The sequence below is a fragment of the Bos grunniens genome, chromosome 28 (assembly GCF_055505025.1).
Source record: "Bos grunniens cultivar Pamir isolate PY7600 chromosome 28, Bosgru_T2T1.0, whole genome shotgun sequence".
NCBI classification, from domain to species: domain Eukaryota; kingdom Metazoa; phylum Chordata; class Mammalia; order Artiodactyla; family Bovidae; genus Bos; species Bos grunniens.
Window position 1 is genome coordinate 18,237,016 of NC_141192.1, and position 26,253 is coordinate 18,263,268.

The window sequence follows — 26,253 nt, forward strand, 5'->3', positions numbered from 1 at the left end:
CTTTCATTTAGTAAGTATCTGTTATGCATAAACCGCATGTCATAGGTTGGGTTTTCAGCAAGGAACAAGGAGCCAAGTTTGTGAATTTGGAAGAACTCTAAAAACCTCTAGTGGGGCGGGGGTGTCCTGGGCGGGGACCACAGTTTTGGTGTGGAAAGCAGGGCTCACCACAAGACCTCAGGCCATGTTCCAGCATTGCCGGTGCAGTGGGGAGTCCTGGGAGGGGTTCACGGGAGAAGCGACAGGATCCTTGTTCAGAGGGGTTGATCTGGGTCCCACCAATGGGGAGCTCCGAGAGGGGAAGCTGGCGGGACGGTCAGGTATGAGATGTGAGGCGGGTGGGGGAGGCGGAGAGCCGCACGTTGTCTTAGAGGATAAATGGACTAGACCTGCTGGTGGACGGGGCTGCAGGCAAGGGGAGAGTTAGTCGTGCCTTCCAGGTTTGTGGCCCGTGCCTCTGGGAGGACGATGGTAGCACCATTTGTTAAAATGGAGCTGCGGAGGGTTGAGTGGTTCAGTTTGAGGTGCCTGTGAGCTGGGCATGGGCACGTGAGTCAAGCAGGGAGAATTCTGAGGCACCAGGTGGCCTGTTTGCTTCTGGGGCAAGGGTTTCCATTTGGGCCTCTTTCCCCCCAGAGCCATCCCGGGGAGGTGTGCTCCGCTCTCAACCTGTGTGAGTCTCTTCAGAAGCACCTGGCGGAGCTGAATCACCAGAAACAACTCGAGTCCAATCAGATCCCGGAGCTGGATATGGCTGAGGTGGTGGCTCCCTTCATGGCCAACATCCCCTTCCTCCTGTACCCTCAGGACGGCTCCCACAGCAAGCCCCAGCCCAAGAAGGTGAGGCGCCGGGCCAGGCTGCTCAGGGCCCTGTTTGGGGTTGGGGTGGAACCAGACCTGAGACACAGAAGGGGCAATGTGTACAGTTCTGAACCCGGGGCCTCATTCCTTCACCTGACTCCACAGTTACCCCAGCCACCCTTCAAATGGTTGAGCCACGGAGATTCTGAAGAACTGGGATGTTTAACATGCCCCCTTTCCTGTTAAGTTTCACTGTGATAAATGCCTGCATGGTTTTAAACTTCAGTCACTTTAGAGCCTATAAAAGCACGTTAGGAACTGTTTAGGGACTCACTTCTAGTGCTATAGTATGAGCATGTAGGAGTCTGAATACCCTGAGCTGTTTAAGGAGGGTGTAGAGCCTAACCACCCCGTCTGTCTAGGCTAATGGGAACGTCTGCCAGGACTGCATTCAGCTGGTAACTGACGTCCAGGAAGCTCTGAGGACCAACTCCACCTTCGTCGAGGCCCTGGTGGACCACGCTAAGGAGGAGTGCGACCGCCTGGGGCCTGGCATGTCCGACATGGTGAGCCTTGCCCCCTGCATCGCAGGGTGCTCTGGGCCAGGGAGCTGGGCTCTGGAGATAGGAGTGGGACAGCCAAGAAAGCTCACTTCTGGGGTACCACTTCAGGTTCCACCTAAGGGCCCTGAGGAAGAGATCGTTCTTCTTTTCTCTCAGTTGCCACGTGTGTGAGGAACAAGAATAGAACCACGTAGAACCCTGGTTTGAAAGGTTGGGCTGTCGTATGTTCATAACTGTGCTGTCCCTGCCACCCGCAGGGCGGTTCCCTGGGGGAAGCTCAGGCCCCTGGATGGCAGGAGGCTCGCCCAGCACCCCTTCTTTAACTCTGGAGGATGTTGGTCCTGTGGACTCAGAAATTCTGTTAGCTCCACGAAGGTTTTATTTCTTGGACCCTGTTGACATTAACCACACTCATGAGATTGACATCTAAAACCAAATGCTGTTTAATGCCCGACAACTTGGAAGCTAAACCTCTGTTAGACCTGGACTCCTGGGTCTGGGTTCTAGAGCCACCTTTCCAGGTGGAGCTCTGGAAGCTAAGGGTCCCTTTCTGTCCACGTAAACCTGGGACACTCTTAGCCTCATTGAAGAGTCTTTGTATGTTTGCTATGTCAGTTGGCTTCCCCAGACTAACCTCTCTGAGGGCTGTTATATCACCCTCCGTTTTCTTGCTTATAGACGCTTCATAGTCATGACCAGAGGGTCTGCAAGAAATACCTAGATATTTATGAAAATCATTATAACTTAACTGGATTATACTAGATTTAAACTTTATAATCCTGTCTAAGAACATGTTAAATGAATTTGGGAAGTAATCTCAAATTGATCAGTGTATCTCACAGTTACCCTAAATTGCCCCTGAGTAGTTGCTGTGTGACCTTGGGGAAAGCAAGGGCCATAAAAGGAGATTGGAGGACCTCATCTCTAAGGGCCTTTGGAAAACATTTTCAAAACACTTTGCCATTTTTTGTCTTATTGAGGCTGCCCAGAATAGACATTGATAGGATTCTGCTCTTGGAAACCTGCCTTGATATTTGCATATTGATACTGTTGGAAAGGCTGGCGTGTTGGTATATTGTTGTAGCAGTGTTTTACTAAAAGTGTGTTTCTGTCTCTCCAGTGCAAGAACTACATCAACCAGTATTCGGAAGTTGCTATCCAAATGGTGATGCATATGGTAGGTAGCATTTCTCTTTGTCTCAGGCTGTGACTTCTAGGATTTTGAAAGTTGTACAGTTTATTTTTCCTTTTTTACCTTTGAGTACTGAATTAAACCAAAAGGAGCCCTCTTTGACCACCTACAGTTTAGTACCGCCCCCTCGCGTTCCCCGGGCCGGGGAAGGGTGGGAGCAGCCTGACCTCGGGACTGCCGTGGTGGCTTCCTGGCGGCCTGTTTGCCTCTGTGTCTGTGAGCCGGCCATCAGATTTCCGGTATCTGGCCTCATTCTGGGACCCGTGGGAAAAGCTGCTCTGTAGCTTGGCCAGGCCTGAGGATTGCTCTGTTGTAGCCTGAGTTCTGAACGAGGAGAATCCGCCTCCCACGGTTGGTCCTCGCTCTGCAGCAGTGTCGGCTGCGGCTGCTGCTTGAGCCCGTAACCGCTGCCCTTGCTTCTGATACATCCAGGTGGTTGGGGGTGGTCCTCCACTATTAGAGGCAGAAAACATCCATCGCGTGGAGGGAAGCCAGCTAGCTCCATGCAGGGAACGGTACAGAGCAGGGTGGTCTGAAGGCATCCTCACACAGGGAAGATGCCCTGGCCTCGTAGGATCTATCTGATCCGCAGCGGGTGAGGGGTGGGTTGTATTTAATACTGCTTTCTCTCTGTCATGCTGACTTCCTAACTGCGTTGAGATTGGCCTACAGTTCTTAAGTTTGTTCTCTAACCAGGGATCAGAAAGCCATGGCCTGGTAGTTTTATTGGAGTATAGTGATACCCATATTTGCACTGTAATAGTAGGATTGAGCAGTTAAGACCTTAGGGCTGTAACGCCTAAGTGAGTTACTCTCTGGCCCTGATCTGACCACTCAGGGGTTCCATCAGGCATAATAGAATTTTTGTGGAAATATTACTCACACCCTGCCTTGTTCTAAAAATAGTTTAAAGGCAAAGGGCTTTTGCATACAAAGACATGCTGCTAAAGCAGGAAAAAATAAGCCTTTGATGTGGCATGGTCTAGTTAAGTGCTTCGTCACAGCTAACAAAATATTTTTATTATTTTTAAAAATCATGCTGTATAGACATATTTGGAAATAGGGATAATTACCCGTATTTTTGCATTTTTGTCTAAACTCGTCTTGGTCATTAAATATACTGCATGTACAATTGCTAAATGGCTGCATAATATTTCCACTGTACAGATAAAATTCCTTATGGCTGGTGTTGAGGTTGTTTTCAGGTTTGCTCTTAGGATAAACCGTATGATGAACATCCGTAGAGCCAAAGAGATAGACATGCACATCCCTGTTTTTTCCCCTCAAGATAGGTGAATGGTAAGTAAGACTGGATTGCTGAGTAAAGGGCAAGGCTTTGGCGCGCGGGCTTGCCTCGAAGACGCCACAGGTTTAGTTTCGGACCACTGCAGTACAGCGAATCAGATCAGGATAAAGTGAGTCAAATGGATATTTTGGCTTTCAAAAAAATTTCATTTGAAATTTCATATGAAAGTTACGTTTGTACCACACTCTGTGAAATATGCAGTAGCATTAGGTTTAAAGAAACAATGTATATACCTTAAATAAAAATACTTTATTGCTAAAAAATACTACCACGGAAGCCTTTAATAGTAGTAACATTAGAGATTATTGATCACACAGATCACCGTAACTAGTATAAAAAATTTGAAGTACTGCAAGAATTACCAAAATATGACACAGAGACATGCAGTGAGCAAATGTAACAGAGGGGGTCAGTAGACTTGCTTGAAGCAAGGTTGCCCCAAACCTTCAATTTGTGTAACCTGTGACGCTCACCAAACTGAGGCATGCCTGCATTGTCAGACCAGCCTTCCAGGCTGGCATTTGGCCACCTGGGGGCAGTCTGCCCTGAGACCTGGGCCAGGGCTCCATGGCCTCTCTGGGTGTATTTGATGTTCTAAGACGGTGCTCTGATTTGAGCAGCCCCGTGTCTTGTTCCCGGCTGCTCATCACCAGCCTGAGGCGAGAGCCTTGCAGGCGAGGTGGGCTTGGCTTCTGAGCTAGGAGAGCCCTTCATAACTGGTGCTTTCCGGGGACTTGCTGCTCAGGGTTCGGATTCGTTGTCAGGGACAAGGGGACGGTGCACAGACAGGCTGGACAGTGTGGTCTGACCCTTGAAGGGAGAGCAGCTTTCAGGCCCCCATGTGCAGGCAGTAGTAGGCTCAAGGAAGGTTGTTGATAGATGCCTGAAAGGGCATTTCCCCTAAACTTCCGGTGACAGACGTTTTTACACCTAGTTAACTGCTTGATTATTGTTGTTTTAATTTTTTCTTAACTGTTGTGTCCTTTCCTTTATTTTCATCTCCAATTTCCTGTTTGTTTTTTTTTGTTCAACAGCAGGATCAGGTATGTGATGGGGGTTTGCTTGTAGTAGTGGTTTGCTGCTGCTTGTAGTTATTTTGCTCATCTTTTTTTGTATCAGCTCTGACAGATACAAGGAATGATTGTGACAGGTGGGCTCCCTCTCTCTGTTAACGAATCGGCTGGCAGGGGGAGAGTCTACATCTCTCCTGTGTGATTCAGCACTGGAGGGGTCAGGGGTTTCGTTTCCCCTGCAGGGGGACCCGAAAATGAAGCCTGCAGAGCCTTATGCTCTGGTCAGATGGGGGAGTGGCCGGCCACGCGCAGGCCACCAGTGGGTGGGGAACCGTGGGTGGCGAACCGTGGGTGGCCTCTGGCCACTGCTTTCTGCAGTGCAGGCCTGAGTCCAGGGGGACGCCTTGTTTCTGTCAGGCCTCGGGAGAGCATTGCATGTCACAGTCATGTTTCTCATCAGCCCGGAAATGCTTCTGCTGCATGAGTGAGTCATTTGCAAATAGCGAGCAGACTGTTCCCCTGTCTGTTGGATCCAGAGAATTGGAAACAATCTCTTGATTATAGCTTCTCCTCCTCCGGGTGATGGGGTCCTTTGGGTTCTGGAGCCACATGAGACAGCTCGAGAGCAAGGCCATTGGTGGCAAAACCTGGGGACTGAGCCCCCCGATTGGACTTACTGAACCAGTGCCCTTTCAGGGTTGTACTGAGCACTGCCCTCCTCTAGTTCTAGAATTCAAGATTTTCAAAGGTATTACGAAGTCTAATAGGAGAACACCTTGGTTGAAATATCTGAATTTTCACATAGGCGTCCTCGAGGAGTTAGTATAGCAAAACTGGTCAGAGACAAAGCATCCATACCTCCTGATCTTGGTCTTTTTTCTAAAAAGCTTGCTCTGTCTCCAACCCTTCTCTGATTTTTTTTCCCCATTCTTAAAGCCTGTCAGAGATAGGATACCATGAGCCATGGCAGTGGGCTCGCTCTCTCCCATTAATAGGGCTTGTTTCTACAATCCTCTTCTCGCTGCTTTATGGTTTGGTGGTGGGAGGCAGATGCCGTCGGGCCAGAGCAAGCTGCTGAGCGCGTTTGTTTACAAAGTATACCCAGTGTGTATACTTCACTTGCTTTTGGCCACCTTCATAGTGAAATGGTTAAGGTGTTGTCCAGACTCTAGTTCTCTGTGGTTTGGTGTCTGGAGGGGAAGGGGATCAATCTGTGGATCTTCTGACTTGAACAGCTTCATCACTTGGGGAGACTGGGCTTTGGTGTGTGCTGTGTGTGTGCCATTATGAACACAGGCTGTGATTTTATAAAAAGTCAGTGTTTCCCCGTAATGCATCATTTTTAATGGTCCTGCCACCGAAAGATCCGGTATGGTTTTATTTGTAACACCTGGGGCTTAGTTAGGTCATGGGCATGCTTGGTTCTTCCTCCAGAAAGAACATATAGCTTACTTCCTCCTGAGAGCAAGCCAGCTTAACAGGAAAACAGGTTCTAGAACAGGCCAGGTGGCCTTGGAGAGGATTCGCTTGCCGGTGAAAGGTGCCAGGGGTCGTGCTTCTGTGGGTGCTCCCTGGCTGGAGCGACCTTGGTTGCTGATCTCCCTTCAAAGCTTTGCATGGCCTCCTCGGTACATGTGTATTTGCACAAGCCCCTTAGATTTAACATGAGTCTTCGCCTGACCAAGCTTTGACACTGGGTCTAGGATGTTCCTCCGGCACCGTGACCTTTGTGTGTAGAGCGTGGGACGGTGTGTGGGGGGAATGCGTGCCTGCTTCTTAACAGCTGCTTCTGTGCTCTTTTCAGCAACCCAAGGAGATCTGTGTGCTGGCCGGCTTCTGTGACGAGGTGAAGGAGATGCCCATGAAGACCCTGGTGCCTGCTGAGGTGGTCTCAGAGAATGTCATCCCCGCCCTGGAGCTGGTGGAGCCCATCAAGGTAGCCGGTGCCACTGGTTTATGATGGCCCGCCCTGCACAGCACACACGCCTGTGGCTCCCTGCTCGGTTTCTAAGGTTACTTGAGTTGGGGACCATTAGTTTACAGCATTCCCCTAAACTAAGCAGCACCCTCGTTGTCATATGTTTCTTTCCCGAGTTACGTTCCCTAGTGCTCATGGGATCAAGTCTGCGTTTTTAACACACCTTTCAAGGCCACTTTCCAGTGCCTGGCTCCAGCCAGATCTTCCTGATGCGCTTTCTGTGGCCGCTCCCGCATCCTTCGTCACACTGTAGCCAGGGTCCCAGCTCGATGTTCCCAGAACACTCCCAGGGTTTGTGCAGGAGCGTCTCTGGGTGCTGCTGCTTGTGTTGTGTTGTTTCCTGAGCACCCTCCACTTGGTAAAGATCTCCTTCCTTCGATAATTGACTTCTGTTCAGTGTTCTTGCCTGGAGAATCCCAGGGACGGGGGAGCCTGGTGGGCTGCCGTCTCTGGGGTCGCAGAGTCGGACACGACTGAAGCGACTTAGCAGCAGCAGCAGCACTTCTTATGGGTGAGGTAGTGTTCTAGAGATTGAGGCCTACAGTAGTTCGTCAGCAGTGAACAGAACCACCCTTGTGTTCAAGGAGCACCCAGGCGTGCGGTGTCTCACCACCTGGCACGCATGTGCACTTCTTGTTCTGGAACTTTCCATGTTAGTGTTGCTTGACCTTTAGTGGTCTTGTTTCTTCCTGCAAGCTTCTCAGCATATGCCCTGTGTGGACCACGCATGGGTTAGGTGTCTGACTGCCCTTCCCGCTCCTGCCCAGTCCATATGCTCAGAGGCTGTGGCCCATCTCGCTGACTGCATTAGTGGCCAAAGTGGAGAAGTATAGCTTGTACTCTTAGACGTGTGTGGTACTTAAAATTAAAAACAAAATTCAGTTCCTTGGTTACGCTGGCCACATTTCAGGTGCTCTGTAGACACACATGGCCAGTGGCTGCTGTACTGGATGGTACAACTAGAGAAGGTTGTCATGGAAAGTTCTGTTCAGCATTGTTTTATCAAAGATAGGCTCTAGAAAAGCAATCTCAGGTGCTGAGACTTGAAAGTCAGGAGACGATCTCAGATGGGTTTAAAACTGTCTTCTAAATAGTAAAATACTGGGTCCTCTGTTCTACTGCCTCCTTCATCTCCCCAGAATGAATGCTGAATGATGAGGTGACTGGAACCAAACAGATGTTGAATGGACAGCTCTCTAGGGTTGGGGGACAGTTACTGCTTCTCGTCCTCGTTTTGGGCGGGAGGTGGAGCATTAGGGAAAGGGCCAGGTTTCCCACTGTACAGGAATCGCAGGGCCCAGGGCTCAGACACGAGGAAGAAGCCCCGCCCTGTTTGGAAAGCAGCAGAAAGTGGCTTCTGGGCGACGCTAGCCCATCCTGGCCTCGGCCCCCTTTTAGAGGAGCAGGACCAGGGGGCGAGGGGAGGCTCTTGGTGGCAGTGTTCTTCTCCTGCCCTTTTAACAGAAGGACCCAGCCCCTGCAAAGGCTGACATTTACTGCGAGGTGTGCGAGTTTGTGGTGAAGGAGGTGGCCAAGCTGATTGACAACAACAGGACGGAGGTACGTGGATCTGGGGGCGTCTGCCGTGGCAGAGGGACAGCTCTCCTGGCCCTGGAGCCAGAACGGCCTCGTGGGAGGACCAGCAGAAGACCTGGGCTTGGCCCTGGCGGGTGAGGGACAGCAGCCTGGAGGTTGGAACACCCACTCCCCACCAGCAGGTCCCTCTGGGCTGGGGCTGGAGGAGGCACCTGCCCTGCTCTGAGCTCTAACCTTTGGGGGACAGCACCTTGCTTGTTGGCTGGTTTCCTGGTCCCATCAGCATTTTCAGAGTCTCTTCACCCCCATGTGGCCTCCCATCTTCTCACTGAGCCTCTCTCGTGTCTCAGGAAGAAATACTTCATGCGCTGGACAAAGTGTGCTCGAAGCTGCCCACATCCTTAGCTGAGCAGTGCCAGGAGGTGGTGGACACCTACGGCAGCTCCATCCTGTCTATCCTTCTGGACGAGGCGAGCCCCGAGCTTGTGTGCAGCATGCTCCACCTCTGCTCCAGCCGGGGGCTGCCGGCAGCGACGGGTGAGCTCCGGGGTGGTTGGGGCTGGCTGGCCCCTCCTGGGTGAGGCGGGGCCTCGCCGCCTCTGAGCCTGGGCTCTCTCGTGTAGTCCGTGTGATGCCAAGGAAGGACGGTGGCTTCTGCGAGGTGTGCAAGAAGCTGGTGGGCTATTTGGACCGGAACCTGGAGAAGAACAGCACCAAGGAGCAGATCCTGGCTGCCCTCGAGAAAGGCTGCAGCTTCCTGCCGGACCAGTACCAGAAGCAGGTATGCCGTGGGCTGCTTTCGGCCCAAATGTCAGCACCTGCTCGGGGAGTGTAGGCGCTGGGCACTCATCGACTGTGCCTCTGGGTGAAGTTTGCCATTTCTGCCTCTGGCGTGGAGTCCACTGGAATTTTCTTAGAGGTGCCCTGTTGGCCCCAGTGGAGCCACCGGGAGGAAAATGAGCAGGTGTGGGTCGGTAGTTCACCTGGGCAGGGAGGCTGGCAGGGCCAGGAGTTCTGGCAGAAGAGCCTGTCGAGCACCCGCCTTGTCTGCCCGCGCTCTGCTTGCACTCACCCAGACCACGCTGCTGTTTCTCTGACAGTGTGACCAGTTTGTGACGGAGTATGAGCCAGTGCTGATAGAAATCCTGGTGGAGGTGATGGACCCTTCCTTCGTGTGCTTGGTAAGCCGTGTGCTAGGCTGGTAGTTTCCTGGGCCGTGCCGCCTGGCAGGGGAGTGCTGTGTGGACCCTGGAAGGGTTCCTCTCAGATCTGGGGCTGGAGGCAGAGTCTGGGGACAGTGTGTGAGAGAACCAGGCTTCCAGGCCCCACCACTTTACCGAGCAACCTTGCCTTTTTGGGAAAGTGCTTATTAGAGCTCTGATTCTAGCTGCTTCTAGCAGCTGATAATCTCAGTTTTGAAAAGGGGTTAGGTGAGCAGACCTAATACTTTCTGCTCCTCTTGACCATATAGAAGATTGGAGCCTGCCCAGCAGCCCACAAGCCGCTTTTGGGAGCTGAGAAGTGTGTCTGGGGCCCGAGCTACTGGTGCCAGAACATGGAGTCGGCAGCCCTGTGCAACGTGAGTGACTGCTCTGTGGGCCCGCCTGCCAGGCCCATGCCTGTGCTCTGGCGGAGTGTGTGACGCCGAGGAGAGGGAGGCTCAGCTCTCTTTGTCTTCGGGTTAGGATGGGGGCGTGTGGTCACCAGCAAAAGCAGGGCTCCCTGCGCTCTCGTCTCAGGGGTGCTGGGTGGCAGGGGATGTTCTCCAGTGTACTTTGCTCCTGCTTTCTTGCTTCTGCTTTTGGTTCACTTGTGACAGGGTCAGGTTCATAGGAAGTCAGTCACCCGAGGGATTGCACAAGGCCTGTTGGATTCTTGCACAAGGCCTCTTGTCCCTTGGCTCCCTCTTGCCCTGACTGGAGCCTGGCCTGGTTCTTCACCAGGGCCTGGCAGAGCTCTTCTTGAGCCACCCTGGGCGCTGGCTCCCAGCTGGGCGGCCACTCCTGGGTGACCTGTGCTGCTTTCCTGGGTGGAGACGTGTGTCTCAACTTCTGTTACCTGGTGTTTCTTTGCACAACTTTCTCTTCTGCGCAAATCTCTCTGTGGGGATTCTTTCAGTGAGCCAGTGTTGAGGGTGTGAGGCCCCCCCACCTCAAGCCCTTTGCCCCAGTACCCTGCCCTGCAGCACAGTCCATGGTGGAGTGGGATCCCCCGCTTTCCTGGGTACTTGGGCCAGTTCTGAGCTGGTATGAGCAGCTGAGTGTTAGCTGAGGAGTTTTGCCTTGGGGCCCTCTCTACAATCAGAGGGAGGGGTCCTGGCCCTACCTGCAGGGGCGCTGTTCACCCACTGCTCTGGACTCTTGCCTTACGAGTCTTAGAACCCCACCACATACTATGCCTGGGTTTAAGGGAGATAATGGCCTGGGTTTTCAGCATGTGTGCCCTCCGGCTGATCTGGGCCAGGGTGTCGGGTCCTCTTTCTGGGTGCAGGCTCGTGCTAAGGGGCTAGCGGTGGAGTGTGTCACCTGCAGACTAAACTGTCCCTTCTCTCCTGTCAGGCCGTCGAGCACTGCAAGCGTCACGTGTGGAACTAGAGGCACGTTCCATCCTGGAGAAGCTGCAGCGTCTTTTCCTGCTCGTGTGTCTGGGGGAACGAACACAGATCTGTTGACTTTGTTATAGAAATAGGACCCCCTCTCCCTCAGTCCCTTTCTTCTCCCCCTCTTTGTGGCGTTGCTGTCAGTGGCATGCTGACGTCGTTGCTTTGGTGTCCCTTTCTCTGCTAGACAGATGCCGACATGCGTACACTGGAGGTCTTCTGAGTCTGTCCCGAGTCTGTCCCTGCGTGTGGTTATGTGGAGGAGAGGGGGCTCTGGCTGGGACGTGAGCCGGAGCCTCCGGACGGAGGTGGTCCGTCCTCCTGGCTGGGCTTTGGGTGCTGGGGCCTCTGCCTGCTCTAACGAAGGAGTAGAGTCACCATCCCCTTTTGTGGCCTGCTGACTGCAAAACAAAGGCAGTTTTATATGACAGATGGGAGACTTAGAATAATGAGGCTTTTTAAACAATGCGGTTCTCACTGTAACAGAGCTGGGAGGGGACGGGGCTCGCTACCCCTGGGTCAACCTTCAGTTCGGCTTTCTTGTCTTTCCTGATGGATGTGGTTTTGGAGTTCTGTGGTTCTGGGTGGGAGGGGAAAAAACCAGTTCAGCTGAACGCGCCCTGCTAGCTCTCTGTGGAGGGCCTGTGGCTGCCTGTGTGTGTGTGTGTGGGCCCTCGTGGCGCCTCCTGCCTGCTCGTGCCCACCCTGGTGCCCAGCGCCAGCACCGCTTTGGGCAGGACGGCCCCTCCCCTCCGACCCCCTCTTGTAGATGTTCTTTTTGACCTGCCAATAAATGTGGATGGCAAGCTCCTAAGCCTCTGGCTTCCAGGTAGAAAAGGTCTGCTGGGTGTGCCATCCCAGGGCCTCGGCTGCCGCCCTGCCTTCTCTCCCGTTTGGCTGCTTCTGTTCCACTTCCGGTTGCCAGGAGAGAGCAAGACATGCGGTTGCTATTAAATGAACTTAATGATTTTTTGGTTTGTTTTGCACTAGAATTTCTGTGATTTAACAATAAAGTCTGTCAACCACAGCCTGAGTGTGTGTGATACCTCAGCCAGAAGAGTTTGGCTTCTGAAGGGCTCTTGAGGCTGTGAGCTGTAAGTGCCCAGCAGTCCTCAGGCCCCGTTTGGCCACAGGAATGAAGTCCCATCTCTCGTTCTCCGTGGCAGCCAGTGGTCAGGGAGTGCCCCCGAAGATGGGTCCAGCTCTGGCCCGTGCTCACCCCCACCGCCCCCCTGCCCCAGCCCAGCCCCACAGGTAAGTTTACCAGAGTAACATGCTGGTTCCTTATGAGTTGCTTTTCTTTTTAAAATTCAGACCATTCCAGAGACGTTCAGTGCGTACCAAGTGAACAAAACCAAGGGTAAAATATTGAGGGAATAACTTAGTTTAAAAGGGGGATACACACGAACATTCTACATTCAGAACCCAAGGGAACATCAGTCGTTTTCTCTCTCTGAGCCGGGAACGTCTGGGAAGCCAGTGAAATGGAGCGGGTGCTCTTTGCTGACATTGACTGTGTCCGTGTGGCGAGACAGGAAGGACTCACTGCCCAACCTGCATGTCCAGTCAGGGCTGTGGCAGAAATGTGCTGGGGCTTGAGCTGGAGTCCAAGAGTCAAGGCCAGGCCGGGCATGCCTGCCCTGGGCTCCCATGCAGTGGGCTAGGGTTGGGGGGACAGGGCCGGCTTGGCCTCTTTCAGCTCAGCCTGGGCTGAGTTGGACCTCAGACTCCTGGAGTCTCGGTGACCCTCCTTACCTCGTCCCTAGATGCTTACCATTTGTTTGGTTTTCTTAGAAAAATAACATTTTATGAAGGTAGAGATCAGATGCTGAATGAGCGTCTGGCAGAAGTGGAATCTGGGCAGCTGAGGCAGGCCCTGTTGCTGGGCCAGCCCCAGGTTGTGTGCCCAGAGCTGCCCCCGGAGGGGCCCGCACCCCGGAGGTCCTGCCCCTGCTCTGGCGCCTGGAGGGGCTGGGCTGCTCATACCAGGTGGGCTCCCCCCATCGAGTCACAGCTCCGTGATCTCCAGGGGGCTCTCCATGATCACGTCGCGAAGCTTATGCAGGGGTGTGGATTTGGCAGACTCTGTGCGGGCGTTGCGCTCAAAGGCGCTGGCCTCGGCCGTTGTCAGCGTCTCCAGCGAGCGGCCCAGGCCCTTCTGGTCATCCTCGGGCAGGCTGTTGAGGTCAGTGGCCAGCAGCGTGCCCGTGCTCCCGTGCATCACATGGATCCCGTCTGGCCCTCTGAGCTCGGTAGGCGGCCTGTGGCAGAAACGCAGGCTGCCCTGGCCGGGGCTGCGCTCCCCTGGCTCCTCTTCCAGCTCGGTCTGGATCAGCTGCAAGAGGCCAGGACCCCCACATGCTCAGGGCCTGCCCCTGCGCAGGTCAATGGCCCCAGAGTCCCACCTGCTACGGGCTTGTTTTCTCCTTACTGCACACAAGGAACCCTGGGCTTGTGTCTCAGAAGCCTGCGCAGCCTATGACCGTGTTGCTCAAACTGGGTACAAAGGAGAACCATAGATACGTCTGGTGCTACAGGTGTGTTTCTGCAGAGCATGGGGTTCCTATGAGAATCTGTGTAAGTTCCTGTATTCACTCTGAGATCTACGAAGATCCCGTGACTGCAACTGTGGAACCTGGACTTGCTACCGGGCTGGCCTCAAGCAGGATCAGCTCTCACTGTGGCAGGTGGGAAGTGTCCACAGTGGAAGCTGGAGGGGACTGATAAGGTCGAGCAGAGTCTCAAGAATGGTGCTTCTGTCCTGTGTGGAGCTTTTCAGTTTTCATCTATGGCAGTGGGGAATATTGGCCCAGCTGGAGATCTGAATTTTTTAGATAAAGTCTGACTGTTTAAAGTGATTGACGCGGCACTGCAGTCAGTTTCTAAAAATGACATGATCTCTCAGAGATACCTTCTTGGGGGTTTCTCAGTTCTGAGAAACACTGCCTCAGCACCCACCCATCCCTGAGAAAGCCCACTGCAGAGTCCAGAGAGCAGAGCCCAACTGACTCTCTGGACCTCCACCCACTGCAGTCCTGGGTCCCGGCTGCATCTCAGAGACTCGGAGGAGGATGAGAGAGGGAGAGGGAGAGAGCACCCCCAGGGCTGGGGCACAGCACACAGCTCCCGGCCCACCCGCTACCTCGGAGATGGAGGAGTGGCTGGAGGAGGCTTTTTGCACCATCCGCTGTGCAAAGAGCTTTTTGAGCCGCAGGTAATCCTCCAGGACCACCTTCAGCAGCGAGCCCTGGGGGAGGGAGAGGGTTAACCCCCACCAAGGCCCTCCCCTTCCTGCCCCACCCCCCACTCTCCCCTAACAGGTGAGGGTAATGGAAGGTGACTCTGGGCATCTGATCCTAGGGTAGAGGGTGGGAGCAGAGCCTGCTGACAGCGGCCAGCCAGACCCATGTCGCCGGAGTCCTGGCCTTGAGGCCACTCAGGCTGAAGCAGCTCATCAGCCCAGGGCCACTCTCTGTTCTGGCCCCCCAGAGGGCAGGTCTAGCTGAGGCCCTAGAGGTGGAGGAAGCTGTTTCCCAGGACCCTCCCCTGTCCCTGCATCCTCTGGAGTAAGTCCAAGCCCAGCCAGGGGTCTGGGTGCAGGAGCCTGCCAGGACAACTCACCTTGATGGGCCCCTCCCGGATGATCTGGCCCAGCTTGGCAATGTTATCATACTCCTGGATAGCAGCCCGCAGGTACCGGTCATCGTCAGGCTTGACCGCTGCTGGTTCACGCCCGAAAGTTCCCTGGGGAGAGGAGGTGTTGGCTGGAGCAGAGGCGGACGGCGCGCACACACGTGTACACACAGGCACACACGTGTACACACGTGCATGTCCCGCATGGCTGTCCCCGCCCGCTCTGGCCCAGGCTCACATGGGTGCGGGTGGGGCTGTTCCACAGGTCAGCGACCTCACTCAGGTTCTCCGGCAGGTCATCCTCGTGCTCAGCCTGGGCAGCCAGCTCCAGGTTTCGGCAGAAAGGATCCAGCCACACAGGGTTGGCCCTGCAGATGGAGTGGGGTTGGGGGAAGGCTGAGAAAGGAAGGCTGGAGTGGACAGACACTTCTGATGCCTTTGAGGGAAACGGGCCCCCACTGTTTCTTTGGCCGTACCTGGCACAGGACTGGGGGTTGAGGGTGGTAAAAAACGCCCCTTGCCTGTGGCACCTGTGGGTGATCCTCCCCTCAAAGATCCCACAAGAACCAGGACAAATCCCCATCTGGATCAGCTTTGGTGCGGAGGCCGCCCCTTGCACCTGGTGCCCAAAACCGATGTCTCCCTGGAACTTGCAGCCCAATCAGGTTGGGGAGCCCAAGTCAGGGTGGAGAGAGGGTGTTTGGGCCAGCAGGGGGCACCCACACCCCAGGTTTCAGCCAGTCCATGATGCCCTCAGGGCCTGAGAGGCAGTAGGGACTTTACCCCAGCTTGGTCCAGGGTGTGTCTCCCACAGTGCACCCAGCAGGGTTCAGGGACCCCACTCACCCATCGAAGGAATACTTGTTGGTGTTGGGCATGTCCATGATGTCAATGAAGCCACGATTCCCTGTAGGAGAAGGGTTGGGGTGTGGGGTAGAGGGGTACACCCTGCTGGGGCTGGGGAGCTGGGCCTGAGCCAGCCCTGTGAGGCCCTGGTGGTCACTCTAGGGCCTCAGGGGCCCCTCCCATCTCCCCACCCATCACAGCCCTGTCTTACCTGCGGAGCCAGCCACGATGGCTTTGAGCTTCCTCTTGTGTCTAGAAAGAAGCAGAGGGGCTGGTGAAGGAGGCTGGGGCTGGACTGGCACCTTAGGGCCTAATGGCCCTGCCTGCCTCCATGACTGTCCGCAGTCAGCCTGTCTCAGGGCAGGGCAGTAGGGGTCACTCACACGGTCCTGTAGTACCAGTTCATGAGGATGAAGAGCATGGCAGCCAGGAAGAGGAGAATGGCCAGGACAATGATCGCCATCTAGGGGAGCAGGGCCGGGCCTGAGTGGGTGGGAGCACCCAGGGCAGCACGGGGCCTGGGGGGGTGGGTGTCACCAGGGGTACCTGCAGGGCGGACATGTCATCGGGCGGGCGGACAGAGATGGCGGGCTGCACGTCCAGGACATTGTAGTTCCGGAACAGATTCCTCAGTTGCTCCTTGTTTTCGTCGATCATCTGGATCACCCTGGGCGAGGGGGCAGAGGCCTCAGCCATTCCTCAAGAGCTCGTCCCACTCAGGCCAGTCTGCCCCCAAATTCACCCCCCCACCAAGCCTTGTGAGGTTCAGGCCCCCTCAGCTCAGATAACCTTGTATCTTACAGCTTCACCATCCCTTCGCATAAGATCCTATTTGATCCTCACAATTGCTGTAATAGTCCCATTTCACGCATGGGAAGAGTAAGGCTCAGGGTAGATCTCTCTGTTCACACACCTTCTCTCTACCTGCCCTGCCCACCCCTGGGTGAGAGCCCCCCATTACAGCAGCCATGATGGTGTTACCCTGCTCCCCAACTCCAGGGTCAGGGAAGGCTGACAGACCCAACTCCAGGGCAGGGGGCAGACAGACAGACAGCTGAGCACAGATGCACACCCACCGGTCCACATCCAGGATGCGGTTGGTGTCGCGGTTCACCACGTGGATGAGCAGCTCTGTCTGTGCGAAGTTCACCCGGCCCTTCTTGTCCACGTGGAACTGGGTGAGAAGGGCATCATGGGAGGCGTGGCAGGACAAGGCGTGGGAGGGGCAGGCCTCTTCCAGCAGCCCCTCCTGCCCTGCCAAAACCCCAGCACTACTGAATGCCCACCAAGGGTCAACTTCAAGGCTGACCACTGAACTGCACTGGGCGACAGTTATCAGCCCCATTTTATAGAGGAGGAAACTGACGCCCAGAGACCTGGAAGGACCATGCTCAGGCAGCTAAGAAGTGACTGATCCCTTTCATGCACCCCGATCTCTGCACTGCTCTGTCCCTGTCCTGGCCCCTCTTCTTGCTCCAGTGCCCCTAGACCCAGGGCAGGTTCCTCAGGGTACCTGAACGTCATCGGTGTTGACGATAGCACCGGTGATGTTGGACAGTAGGCGGATGAACTCCTCCTCAAAGCCACGCACGCGGTCGGGGATCTCGTTAATGACAATCTTGACCCGCTGGTCGTCCCTCAGGATATAGATGCCGATGACAGCTGTGTCATTGTGGCCAGCCAGGTCCCGGGCCATGATGTCCACCACAAAGTAACCAGGGCTGTAGGCCATGAAGAGGTCGAAGGTGCGCAGGATGCCATCCACACTCCCTGCAGGGAGAGCCCATGGCTGGTGCACTTTCTCTAGAGAATTCTGCTGCTGCTGCTGCTGCTAAGTCGCTTCAGTCGTGTCCGACTCTGTGCGACCCCAAAGATGGCAGCCCACCAGGCTCCCCCGTCCCTGGGATTCTCCAGGCAAGAACACTGGAGCGGGTTGCCATTTCCTTCTCCAATGCATGAAAGTGAAAAAATAAAGCGAAGTCGCTCAGTCGTGTCCGACTCCTAGTGACCCCATGGACTGCAGCCCACCAAGCCCCTCTGTCCATGGGATTTTCCAGGCAAGAGTACTGGAGTGGGGTGCCTTCGCCTTCTCCACTAGAGAATTCTAAGTTTTATTTAAACATGTGGCATACTAAAAATACAACTTGGGCTGCACTGGCCCAAGGATGACAAGCTGGACCCTGCCATCCCATGCTGGGAGGCTGCGGAGCACTTCTGAGCACCCCCCGTGTCTGTTTCTCACATGTAACACATGCGCCTTGGAATTTCACAACCACAGCAGAGAGATGACCGGCGGTGGTATGGCACAGTCTTCTCTTAAAAGACTGGATTCAGAGATTTAGATCTGGGTTCAACATCCGCCACTTTGTAGCTTTGTGACCTGTAGCAAGCTGCTTATTAGTTTAAGAGCAGTGGGAAGTTGGAGGACAAAGCGATGGTTGTCTGGTGGTGTGGCTGGAGGTGGCGGCACGTGAACCAGACTTTAGAGGGTGGTGAGGGGAGCATTCTGAAGGCGGAGATGAAGGTCAGGATGGTGTTACAGGAAGTGAACACAAAGGGATCCAAGGCCCGGGGAGGATGGTGTGAAGCAGGCTGAAGGAATAGTGAGTAGTTCAGCCTGAGTGGGACCCATGCCTGTAAGGGTAAAATAAGGGCTGTGGAACCAGCAAGCGGGATTAGAAGGAAGAGCTGATAGGTCTAGAAAGCCAGGCCAAAGAACCTGAATTGATTGCTGTGGGCAGTGAAGGGCAGGGAAGTGGCTGGAGGTTAGATTGGGACACCCACTGGGACACCTTCTAGAACCTAACCCAGAGATGCTCAGCTCTCCACACAGGCAGATGCACAAGCAACCATGCATACTTTTAGGGTGAAGTGTGCTTTTTGAATTCTGGCTCCCCAGTGCCTACCTAGTACAATGCCTGACACAGGGGAGGGTGAGATGCACAAGTGGAAAGAGGAGGATATATGGAAAGGAGAATGGGGAGATGGATGGGCAGATGAATGAATGGACGCATGGGTGGACGGATGGATGGATGAGGAGATGGGAAGAAGAGAAGAAAGTGGGTGGGTAGATACAGAGATGGATAGGTGGATGGCCGGATGGGTCAACAGAAGGACTGATGTGGCTGACTGGCCACCTATACCTTGTGGGACCCCCATAGACCCTATTTCGTCCAGACCTATACTCCATGAAGTGGCTGGAGCCCCTACCCATTGTGAAGACCTGGCCCACGTCCTCAGAGTCATTGGCCAGGGCCTGGAAGTAGTGGATGGCCAGGATGCTATAGAAGACAAGGCTGTTGTTGCCAATGTCTGCGTCCAGGGCCAGCACTTGGATCAACTCTGAGCCCACTTTGGCGTCGGTGGCCACTCCTGCAGGAATAGGCAGACGAGTGTAAGTGGCAGAGGAGAGGCCACCCCACACCCCAGGCCCAGGCTCTGGTCCCTGCACCTGCAGTGTACTCAGCCTTGGTGAAGCGTGGCGGCTGATCGTTGATGTCCTCCAGCACGACACGCACTTCCTGCAGAGTGAGGTCAGTGACCAGGTCAAGGGCTGGGGAGGGCCTGCGGGGAGGTGTCCAGCTGCGATTGCTTGAGGCCTTGACGATGAAGGAGAAGACAGCTTCGCGCTCCCTGTCCAGGTCCCTCAGCACCAGCAGACGCCCGTCGGGCTGCAGCTGGAAGTTCTTCTCTTCATTGCCGACTGAAGGGGACCGTGGCACAGCATGAGGGGCCGGGAGGGGGCACATGTGGGTCATTTCCAGCCCCAGCGTAGGGAGGCACCACCCTGCCAGGCCCCACCTGCAATGAAGTAGTACACGATGGCGTTGGAGCCCTCGTCTGCATCCACAGCGCCTGTCACATTGCCCACAAGGGTGCCACGTGGTGAGTGCTCGGGCACCGTCAGCAACTGGTACTGGGGGCTGCCTTTCTGCAGAGGGAGAGGGAGGTCATGGGACGCCAAGGGAAGGCCTGAGCCTCTGCTCCTGCCAGAGGGCACTGGGCAGTGCCTTCGTGGGTGCTGAGGGAATTTCCTGCCCAGGCCTAGAGAAACTGCTGTAACCTTAAGGGAGCAAGCGTTGGGCTGGAGAGACCCCTGCTCTGCCCTGAGGGAGTGTCACCCACGACTTCCTCCAGGAGGGCAGGGCTGGCTGGGCACATTCTCCAAGGTCTCCTAGGACCTGATGGGTGTTTGAACAAGGGGGGCTGCATGTGCACACATACACACTCTCACACACACACATACATGGAGTCTCCAGGAAACATCACGCCCTGTGTGCACACAAGATGAGAAAACTGCCAAGTTAGAGAGTCTGAGTCCACACGAAGAGGCTCAGCCCCAGCTCACTAGAGCAGAACTGACTTTCAGGCTCCTTTTGTGAGCGTGTATGCAGACACGGGAACGTCAGCTCCAGGAGTCAGGCATTTCTGTCTGCATTTTGACTGCTGGGTAGTGCCTTGACATAGTAGCTGTTCAGACAATATTTGTTCTGTGAAGTGCCGGGCAGTTTCCAAGTGTCCACGTGTGTCTACAGCACAGTGTGGACAGTGTGTGGTGTGACCGGCACAGGGGAGGGGTAGGCTCACTGGCGGCCTCACGAAGAGGGGTTCGTTGTCGTCGATGTCCTCCAGAGCCACCTGCAGCGGCTGCATGGTCTCATAAGGCACCGGCTGGCCCAAGTCACTGGCCACCAGGATGAGCTGGGGGAGGAGAAGTGCCGTCAGAGCGGACGAAGGGCCCCAGGCAGGCATCCCCGGAGGACAAGTCACTACCCTCGCAGACATTCTAGGTGGGGACTAGCGGTCCTGCGCCCATAAGAAAGTCTCTTTCTCGGCCGGCCCCGCCCCCGCCCCGGGCCCCGCCCCCTTACGCTGTACACTGCCTGCTTCTCCCGGTCCAGGCGCTGCGCGGTCTGGATGAGGCCGCTGATTGGGTCGATGGTGAAGTACTCCCAGTCCCGGTTGCCTGTCGTCTTCAGGAAGCTGTAGCGCACGGCCCCATTGAGGCCCTCATCCTTGTCCGTGGCGTAGACCTCGTACACGTTGGAACGCAGTGGGATCTCCTGCAGGGGGTACAGAAAGAGGCATCCTGAGAGAATCCCAGCTACCAGAGCAGAACATCCTTGCCACCTTTCAGCATTCCTAGGAAATGCCTGTCTGCTTAGCTGGACTCTCCTGGAGTCTGAGCACTTGCTAGAATGTTCCTTCACCCCCAACCCCAGCCAAGGCCACTGCCTACGGACAGTCCAGCCTTGGATCCACCATGTTCCAGACTTGGGGTGACCGCCCTTCCAGGGCTATCCCATCCCTCCATCCCACTGCATGCTGAGGTTTAGAAGACCCTGAGAACCACCCTCTGTTTCTAGGCCTACTACCCCAATCACAGGAGCTCTAGGTATCCCCAAAGAACACATCCATGCAATGGGGTCCCTGAAAATGGGGAGGGCATGCAGGGAGGGTGATTTGGTGGCTAGAGATTAGACATTTGGGTTCAAGTCTGTTACTAATTCACTCTGTGACCTGGCCACTTCTCTTCTCCGACCCTCAGGCTCCCAAGTCCCTTAAGTCTGAGCTATCAAAAAACCTAACAGACATCAACATTGGCCCATGAAAAGGTTGCCAAGGGCACAAGAAAAAGAACAAGATTTTGGCTTTCAGTTAAAAAAGCATCAGCTCAGCACGATTTCACTATCTCATTGATCACGACAATCAGAAACTCCAACTGGCAGTTACCTCTAATAGATTGAAAGTGGGATGACAGAGGTAATTACTTAACAAATGCTGGTTGTTCGAGAAACATGAATCTTTCAAATATGGACCCCTTGAAGGGAAAAAAAACCAAACTTAGTAAAAGGGGCCCTTTGGTGTGGAAAAGAACCATGCTTAGTCGCTCAGTTGTGTCTGACTCTTCGTGAGTCCATGAACTGTAGTCCACCAGGCTCCTCTGTCCATGGGATTTTCTAGGCAAGAATACTGGAGTGGGTTGCCATTTCCTTCTCCAGGGGATCTTCCGCACCCAGGGATCGAACCTGGATCTCCTGCATTGCAGGCGGATTCTTTACCGTCCGAGCCACCAGGGAAGTTACAAAGAACTAGATTATTATTAATTTATACGCTGCCTCATTCTGTAAAGAAGATTTGAGGCAGTGGACAAGAATGTATAAACTATAATAAGGGTGAATGGGTTAAAAAAATCAGAATAGAGAAAAAAATGATTGGCAGGAAGATGGAAACAGAGGGATAGGAGGGAAGGTGTGTACACGAACATGTACATCAATCAAGGTGGGCTGACCACTCTGAGCTCTCTAGTGAACAAAGAAAAGAGGGTCACTGTATCACTGCAGTAGACACAGGTTAAAAAAAAATCACAAGGTAAAGGTGTAGTGTTTTCTAGAGCTCAGCTCTGGGAGAAATTCATCGTGTGGGGCCTCAAATGAAACAGAGTGACAGCGAGGACTTAACACTAACATTCTGAGATGTGGAGAGATGCTGAGCCCACTGGCTCATTTTCATTTCGGGAGAAAAGAACAAGTGGGAGACACCCCAAGTATTCTTTCAAGCAGCATTTTGGGCTTTGGTGCTGAGAAGAAGGAGGGGGAGGGCAGGAGTCCTTCCCTATCTTTATAAGACATTTGAGAATAAGGCATGAAAGAAGAATTGGAAACAGACACTCAGCCACTTCCCCTTGTTTCTTATTTTGATGATCATCCTCAGGTCCCAGGCTGTCTCAAACACTAGTATCAGCAGGAACAAGAGACAGACAGGAGGGGCTGCGTGTTTATTTTGAGACAAGTATGGGGGAAGTGGCCTGTGGGGAAACTGTCCTTGGCAGACATTTAGGAGCGAGAGATGGGACACCTACTATTATTAGTCCCACTTTGCAGACGGAAAAAAAAAAGACTCAGAGAAGTCACTTGCTCAAGGTCATCTGGCTGGTAAGTGAGAGAGTCAGATGTGGGTCCAAGAGCTTTGGCTGGCACAGCCCTTCTTACTAACCGCTGTTCAGCTCTGCCCTGTGTGGCACTGAGCTGGCTGGCTCCCTACTCTGGCCTCAGTTTCCCTACTTTTGCAGTGGGGGCCCCTTCGGCCTCAGGCTGCAGAATGACTGCAGAATACAGAAGTAGACTGGATCCAGGAAGGGGTGCAGGTGGCAGGAGGCCCCGGGGACAGCAGTACCTCTCTGATGTGGAGGACAGTGCCATTGGGTGGGCGCACAAAGACGGGGCGGTTGTCATTGACGTCGATAACCTCCACCAGGAGCATGGTGGTGCCCCAGAGCGGGGGCTGCCCGCCATCTGTGGCCACTACGGTCAGGCTGAACCTCTCGTAGGACTGCAGTGGCCGCTTTGTGGTCACCAGGCCCGAGTCTATGTCCACGTGGAAGGCCTCTGGCAGGTGGGGTAGGAGAGCAGGGCATGGGTCTGGCTGAGATACCCTTCCCATCCCTCCTCCACCCCCGACCTTCTACCTGGCCTGGGGCTGCAGCCCCTAAAGCATCCTGGGAGCGGGGAGCAGGCTACGTACCCATGCCAGGGCCCTCAAGTGAGTAGGCCAACTCCGCATTGGAGCCCTCGTCCTGGTCGGTGGCCATCATGGTGATGACAGAGGTGCCTGCTGGCTCATTCTCGTACACGCTCGTGCTGAACTGGAGCTTGGAGAACTGTGGCCGGCAGTCGTTGATGTCTAGCACCTGGATCACCACCTGGAGGGGGGTTGTGGTCAAAGGTCAGGAGCGTAGTGGGGTCTGCTTCAGGTGACCCGGTGAGACAAGAGTAAGCTGGGGTGGACAGTGCCCACTGTTCAGTCTGACCTCAAAGTATTTCCTTAAGCCCTTGAGCCTTGGTTTTCTTACGTGTATATTGGGGACAAGAAGATCTTACCTCTCAGGGCTTGTGAGGCGCACCTGTGACGGTGAATGCGCAGTGCCTGGCCTGAATAAATGCTCAGCAGCTGGCACTGTGGTTACCAGGTGGTCTGGTGTCTGGGTCCTGCAGCGGGGACCCCTGCCCACCCACCTTCTACTCTGTCCTTCGTCCCTTCCTACAGTGGCCCCACACATCTGCCTCTGATCTCTGGACCTTAATGCGGGACTGTGCCGCCTACACTCCTGAGGGCCCCTCTTGCCTGGTGTTTGTGTCTGGCCTGGGACTTGGCTCTGTCTGCTGACCCCACAGCCCAGGGCAGGTCCTCTAGCTACACCAGGAGGCCTTTTTTTCCCCCCTGGCTGCTGTGGCTCTGCCTGACTGCATCTGTATCAGAGCTCTTCACAGCCTTGACACCAAGAACCTCTTTCAGTGCACAGAGTACTTTTCTACCTCCCGTCTCCTTGACTCAGCGCCCCTCTGGGAGGAAGGCCTCCCCAGGGCTGTCCCTGCCTCCCTTTCCCTGCATTGCTGACAGCAGAGGCTCAGAGAGGTTACACGCAGTGCGCTCAGCTAGTGTAGACTCCTGACTGCACATACTGTGTTCTCCCCACCACAGCGCCTGCCTAAGTGACAGGCGAGAACGACAGGTTGTGTGAGTGCTCCAGCCCTGCCCCCTATCTGCTAAGGAGAATTTTTCTTTGCCAACCCAGCTTCTTATCTCCCCACCTTTCAGGAGACTTTTCTTTGGATGGTTAGGTTACTACTGAGAAGTGGAAGAGCTGAATACAGAAAGACAGGACTGGAAAGGCCAGAAAGAACAGAGAAAAAGAAAAGAAAGCAGAGTCTTGAGGAGGACTCTGGATCGAAATGGGGACAGAGCGAAGGTGGGATGCTGGCCTCCCCAGAGCAACTGTGTGGATGCTAGACCTGGCCTGGGAATGGGGTTATGAATTCGATTCCTCATTCATGTTCTCTGAGACATTAAATAAATATAAATGCTTTATAATTATGTTTGGTTGCTGGACTGTGTTTCTTTCAATGGGACACCATGGAGACACTGGGCCATGTAGAGCCCAGGCTTTATCTGGTTTACACCCAGGTATGTGTGGGCTTCCCTAATGGCTCAGATGGTAACGAATTTGTCTGCAATGCAGGAGACCTGGGTTTCATTTCTGGGTCAGAAGATCCCCTGGAGGAGGAAATGGCAACCCACTCCAGTATTGTTGCCTGGAGAATCCCATGGATAGAGGAGCTTGGCAGGCTACAGTCCATGGGATCAGAGAGTTGGAAATGACTGAGAAACTGACTCTTACTTGCATGTATGTTTAGCTGCCTTAGTAGGGCTCTGACACAGCAGTTTCTCCTGCAGAGCCCCTGTCTCCCTAAGCCACAGCCACTGTGAACCCCGGCGATGCTCCTGCTTCTCCCTCCCGCCACCACAGCTCTCAGGGGCCAAGGCGGCCCTGCTTCTGCCCTGCAGCACCCATCCTGTAAAGGCTTTGCCTGCTGCCTCCACAACCACATCTTTAGTGTCCACACCAAGGTCCCTCACCTGCACCGAATTTTCTCGACGGTTGCTGGCCACATCCCCAGGGTTGTCTTTGGCCAAGGCAGTCAGGATATAGTGGTCCTTCTTCTCCCGGTCCAGAGAGGACAGCACGTAGATGTCACCCTAGGAGGGGGAGGGTGGAGTCAGGTCCTTCATCAGTTCGGCAGATATTTATTGAGCATCTGCTAAGTGCCGACACTGTTCAGGGCTCTGGAGATACAGCACTGAAGAGACACCAGCCCCGGCCCCGTGGAGCTCTTGTCCTAGTGGCTCTTCTTGCCTTCACCACTCCAGAGTCTACCTGGAGGTGGGATAAACAGCCCAGGCTGGAGCTCACTACCTGGCCAGGTACCAGGTAATGCCCCACAAGTATTCACAGTCATAGCGCCAGGCTGGGAGTATGTCTTATTGTTCACACCGAGAGGAGGGAGAGAAACCCGGCTGAAAGGGTAGAGCGCAGGGGGATGTGGGAGGGCAGCGGGAGGGAAAGTCCAGCTTCAGCCTCACAAGTGGGGAAGGCTCTGCCTGGCCAGCCAGCCTCAGGCCACAGGGCTCTCTCCCTCCCTCCTTGTACTGAAACGGCACATTTACCAATTTGCCGACATTCAAAATCTTGAGCTTCTGCATTCCCACAAGTCTGAGACTCATGGGAACACGAGGGCTGAGTGGTGGGCACTTCTTCCCTCTCCCAGCACTGAGAGTAGGGCCATGTATACAGTAGGTGCTCAGCTACTGTGCTCACTGTCTACAGAGCTTCCTATGCCTCTCTTGGGCAGTTTCAAAAAGCAGACTCATGGACTTGAATCAAGTCTTCTAGTCTGGTGAAGACTAGTGAAGACAAATCTCAGATTCTGTCCCACAAGAAGCAACTTCCAAAAGACTGCCCTACTTTCTTCCAGGTCTACTGGGACAGAAAGGCTGCAGTCTAAGGATATCTGGGACTCTGAGAACAGTGCTTGCCAACTTGACTGGAAGACCTCTGAGGCTACAGATGCCCAGGTGGCAGGACACAGAAACAGAGGGGTGACTGCAATACTTTTGGTGGCTTCTCAGCCTATGACCCTGGGCCCTTCCCACTTCCCATTCCCCAAACCCAGGCCCTCCATTGCCCACTTACTGTGGTGGGGCTGATGGCAAACTTGCCCTCACCATCCACAAGGCTATACTCAATGAGGGCGAAGTTGCCTGAGTCAGCATCAGTAGCAGTGACTGTCAGGATGACTGTGCCCACAGGAACATCCTCAAAGACAGCTTCCTGGAGCCCAGTGGGCAGAGAGAAAGCATGGGCCATGGTCAGTCTAGAGTCTCTGCCCTTGCCCAAGAAACTCACTGATGCAGACAGCCCAGAGCATCAAGCTACTCATGGATGGTC

At 54.4% G+C, this 26,253-nt stretch overlaps 2 protein-coding genes across 5 annotated transcripts in view; one reads left to right on the top strand and one right to left on the bottom strand.

Moving 5' to 3' along the window:
- PSAP (prosaposin) overlaps window positions 1-12,015 on the top strand; it is a 33,284-nt gene extending 21,269 nt beyond the window's left edge. Inside the window, exons 5-14 of the mRNA XM_086382185.1 lie at window positions 637-840; window positions 1,224-1,367; window positions 2,485-2,541; window positions 6,680-6,811; window positions 8,318-8,413; window positions 8,740-8,926; window positions 9,013-9,170; window positions 9,490-9,570; window positions 9,861-9,968; window positions 10,948-12,015. Coding sequence (XP_086238311.1) covers window positions 637-840; window positions 1,224-1,367; window positions 2,485-2,541; window positions 6,680-6,811; window positions 8,318-8,413; window positions 8,740-8,926; window positions 9,013-9,170; window positions 9,490-9,570; window positions 9,861-9,968; window positions 10,948-10,983 — 1,203 coding nt within the window. The 3' untranslated portion in view covers window positions 10,984-12,015. The remainder of the gene's footprint in view (window positions 1-636; window positions 841-1,223; window positions 1,368-2,484; window positions 2,542-6,679; window positions 6,812-8,317; window positions 8,414-8,739; window positions 8,927-9,012; window positions 9,171-9,489; window positions 9,571-9,860; window positions 9,969-10,947) is intronic.
- A 253-nt stretch (window positions 12,016-12,268) lies between these two features.
- CDH23 (cadherin related 23) overlaps window positions 12,269-26,253 on the bottom strand; it is a 439,149-nt gene continuing 425,164 nt past the window's right edge. For 3 of the 4 annotated variants that reach the window (XM_086382172.1, XM_086382174.1, XM_086382175.1), the window contains 19 exons: window positions 25,999-26,136; window positions 24,885-25,004; window positions 22,992-23,169; window positions 22,644-22,855; window positions 20,339-20,530; window positions 20,055-20,168; window positions 19,269-19,398; window positions 18,919-19,170; window positions 18,678-18,839; window positions 16,981-17,237; window positions 16,544-16,641; window positions 16,014-16,134; window positions 15,851-15,930; window positions 15,679-15,719; window positions 15,468-15,528; window positions 14,860-14,989; window positions 14,610-14,732; window positions 14,131-14,235; window positions 12,269-13,323 (listed from right to left, as the gene is read on the bottom strand). In XM_086382172.1, coding sequence (XP_086238298.1) covers window positions 12,997-13,323; window positions 14,131-14,235; window positions 14,610-14,732; window positions 14,860-14,989; window positions 15,468-15,528; window positions 15,679-15,719; window positions 15,851-15,930; window positions 16,014-16,134; window positions 16,544-16,641; window positions 16,981-17,237; window positions 18,678-18,839; window positions 18,919-19,170; window positions 19,269-19,398; window positions 20,055-20,168; window positions 20,339-20,530; window positions 22,644-22,855; window positions 22,992-23,169; window positions 24,885-25,004; window positions 25,999-26,136 — 2,841 coding nt within the window. In that variant the 3' untranslated portion in view covers window positions 12,269-12,996. The remainder of the gene's footprint in view (window positions 13,324-14,130; window positions 14,236-14,609; window positions 14,733-14,859; window positions 14,990-15,467; window positions 15,529-15,678; window positions 15,720-15,850; window positions 15,931-16,013; window positions 16,135-16,543; window positions 16,642-16,980; window positions 17,238-18,677; window positions 18,840-18,918; window positions 19,171-19,268; window positions 19,399-20,054; window positions 20,169-20,338; window positions 20,531-22,643; window positions 22,856-22,991; window positions 23,170-24,884; window positions 25,005-25,998; window positions 26,137-26,253) is intronic. The other variant, XM_086382173.1, reaches the window with a different exon arrangement.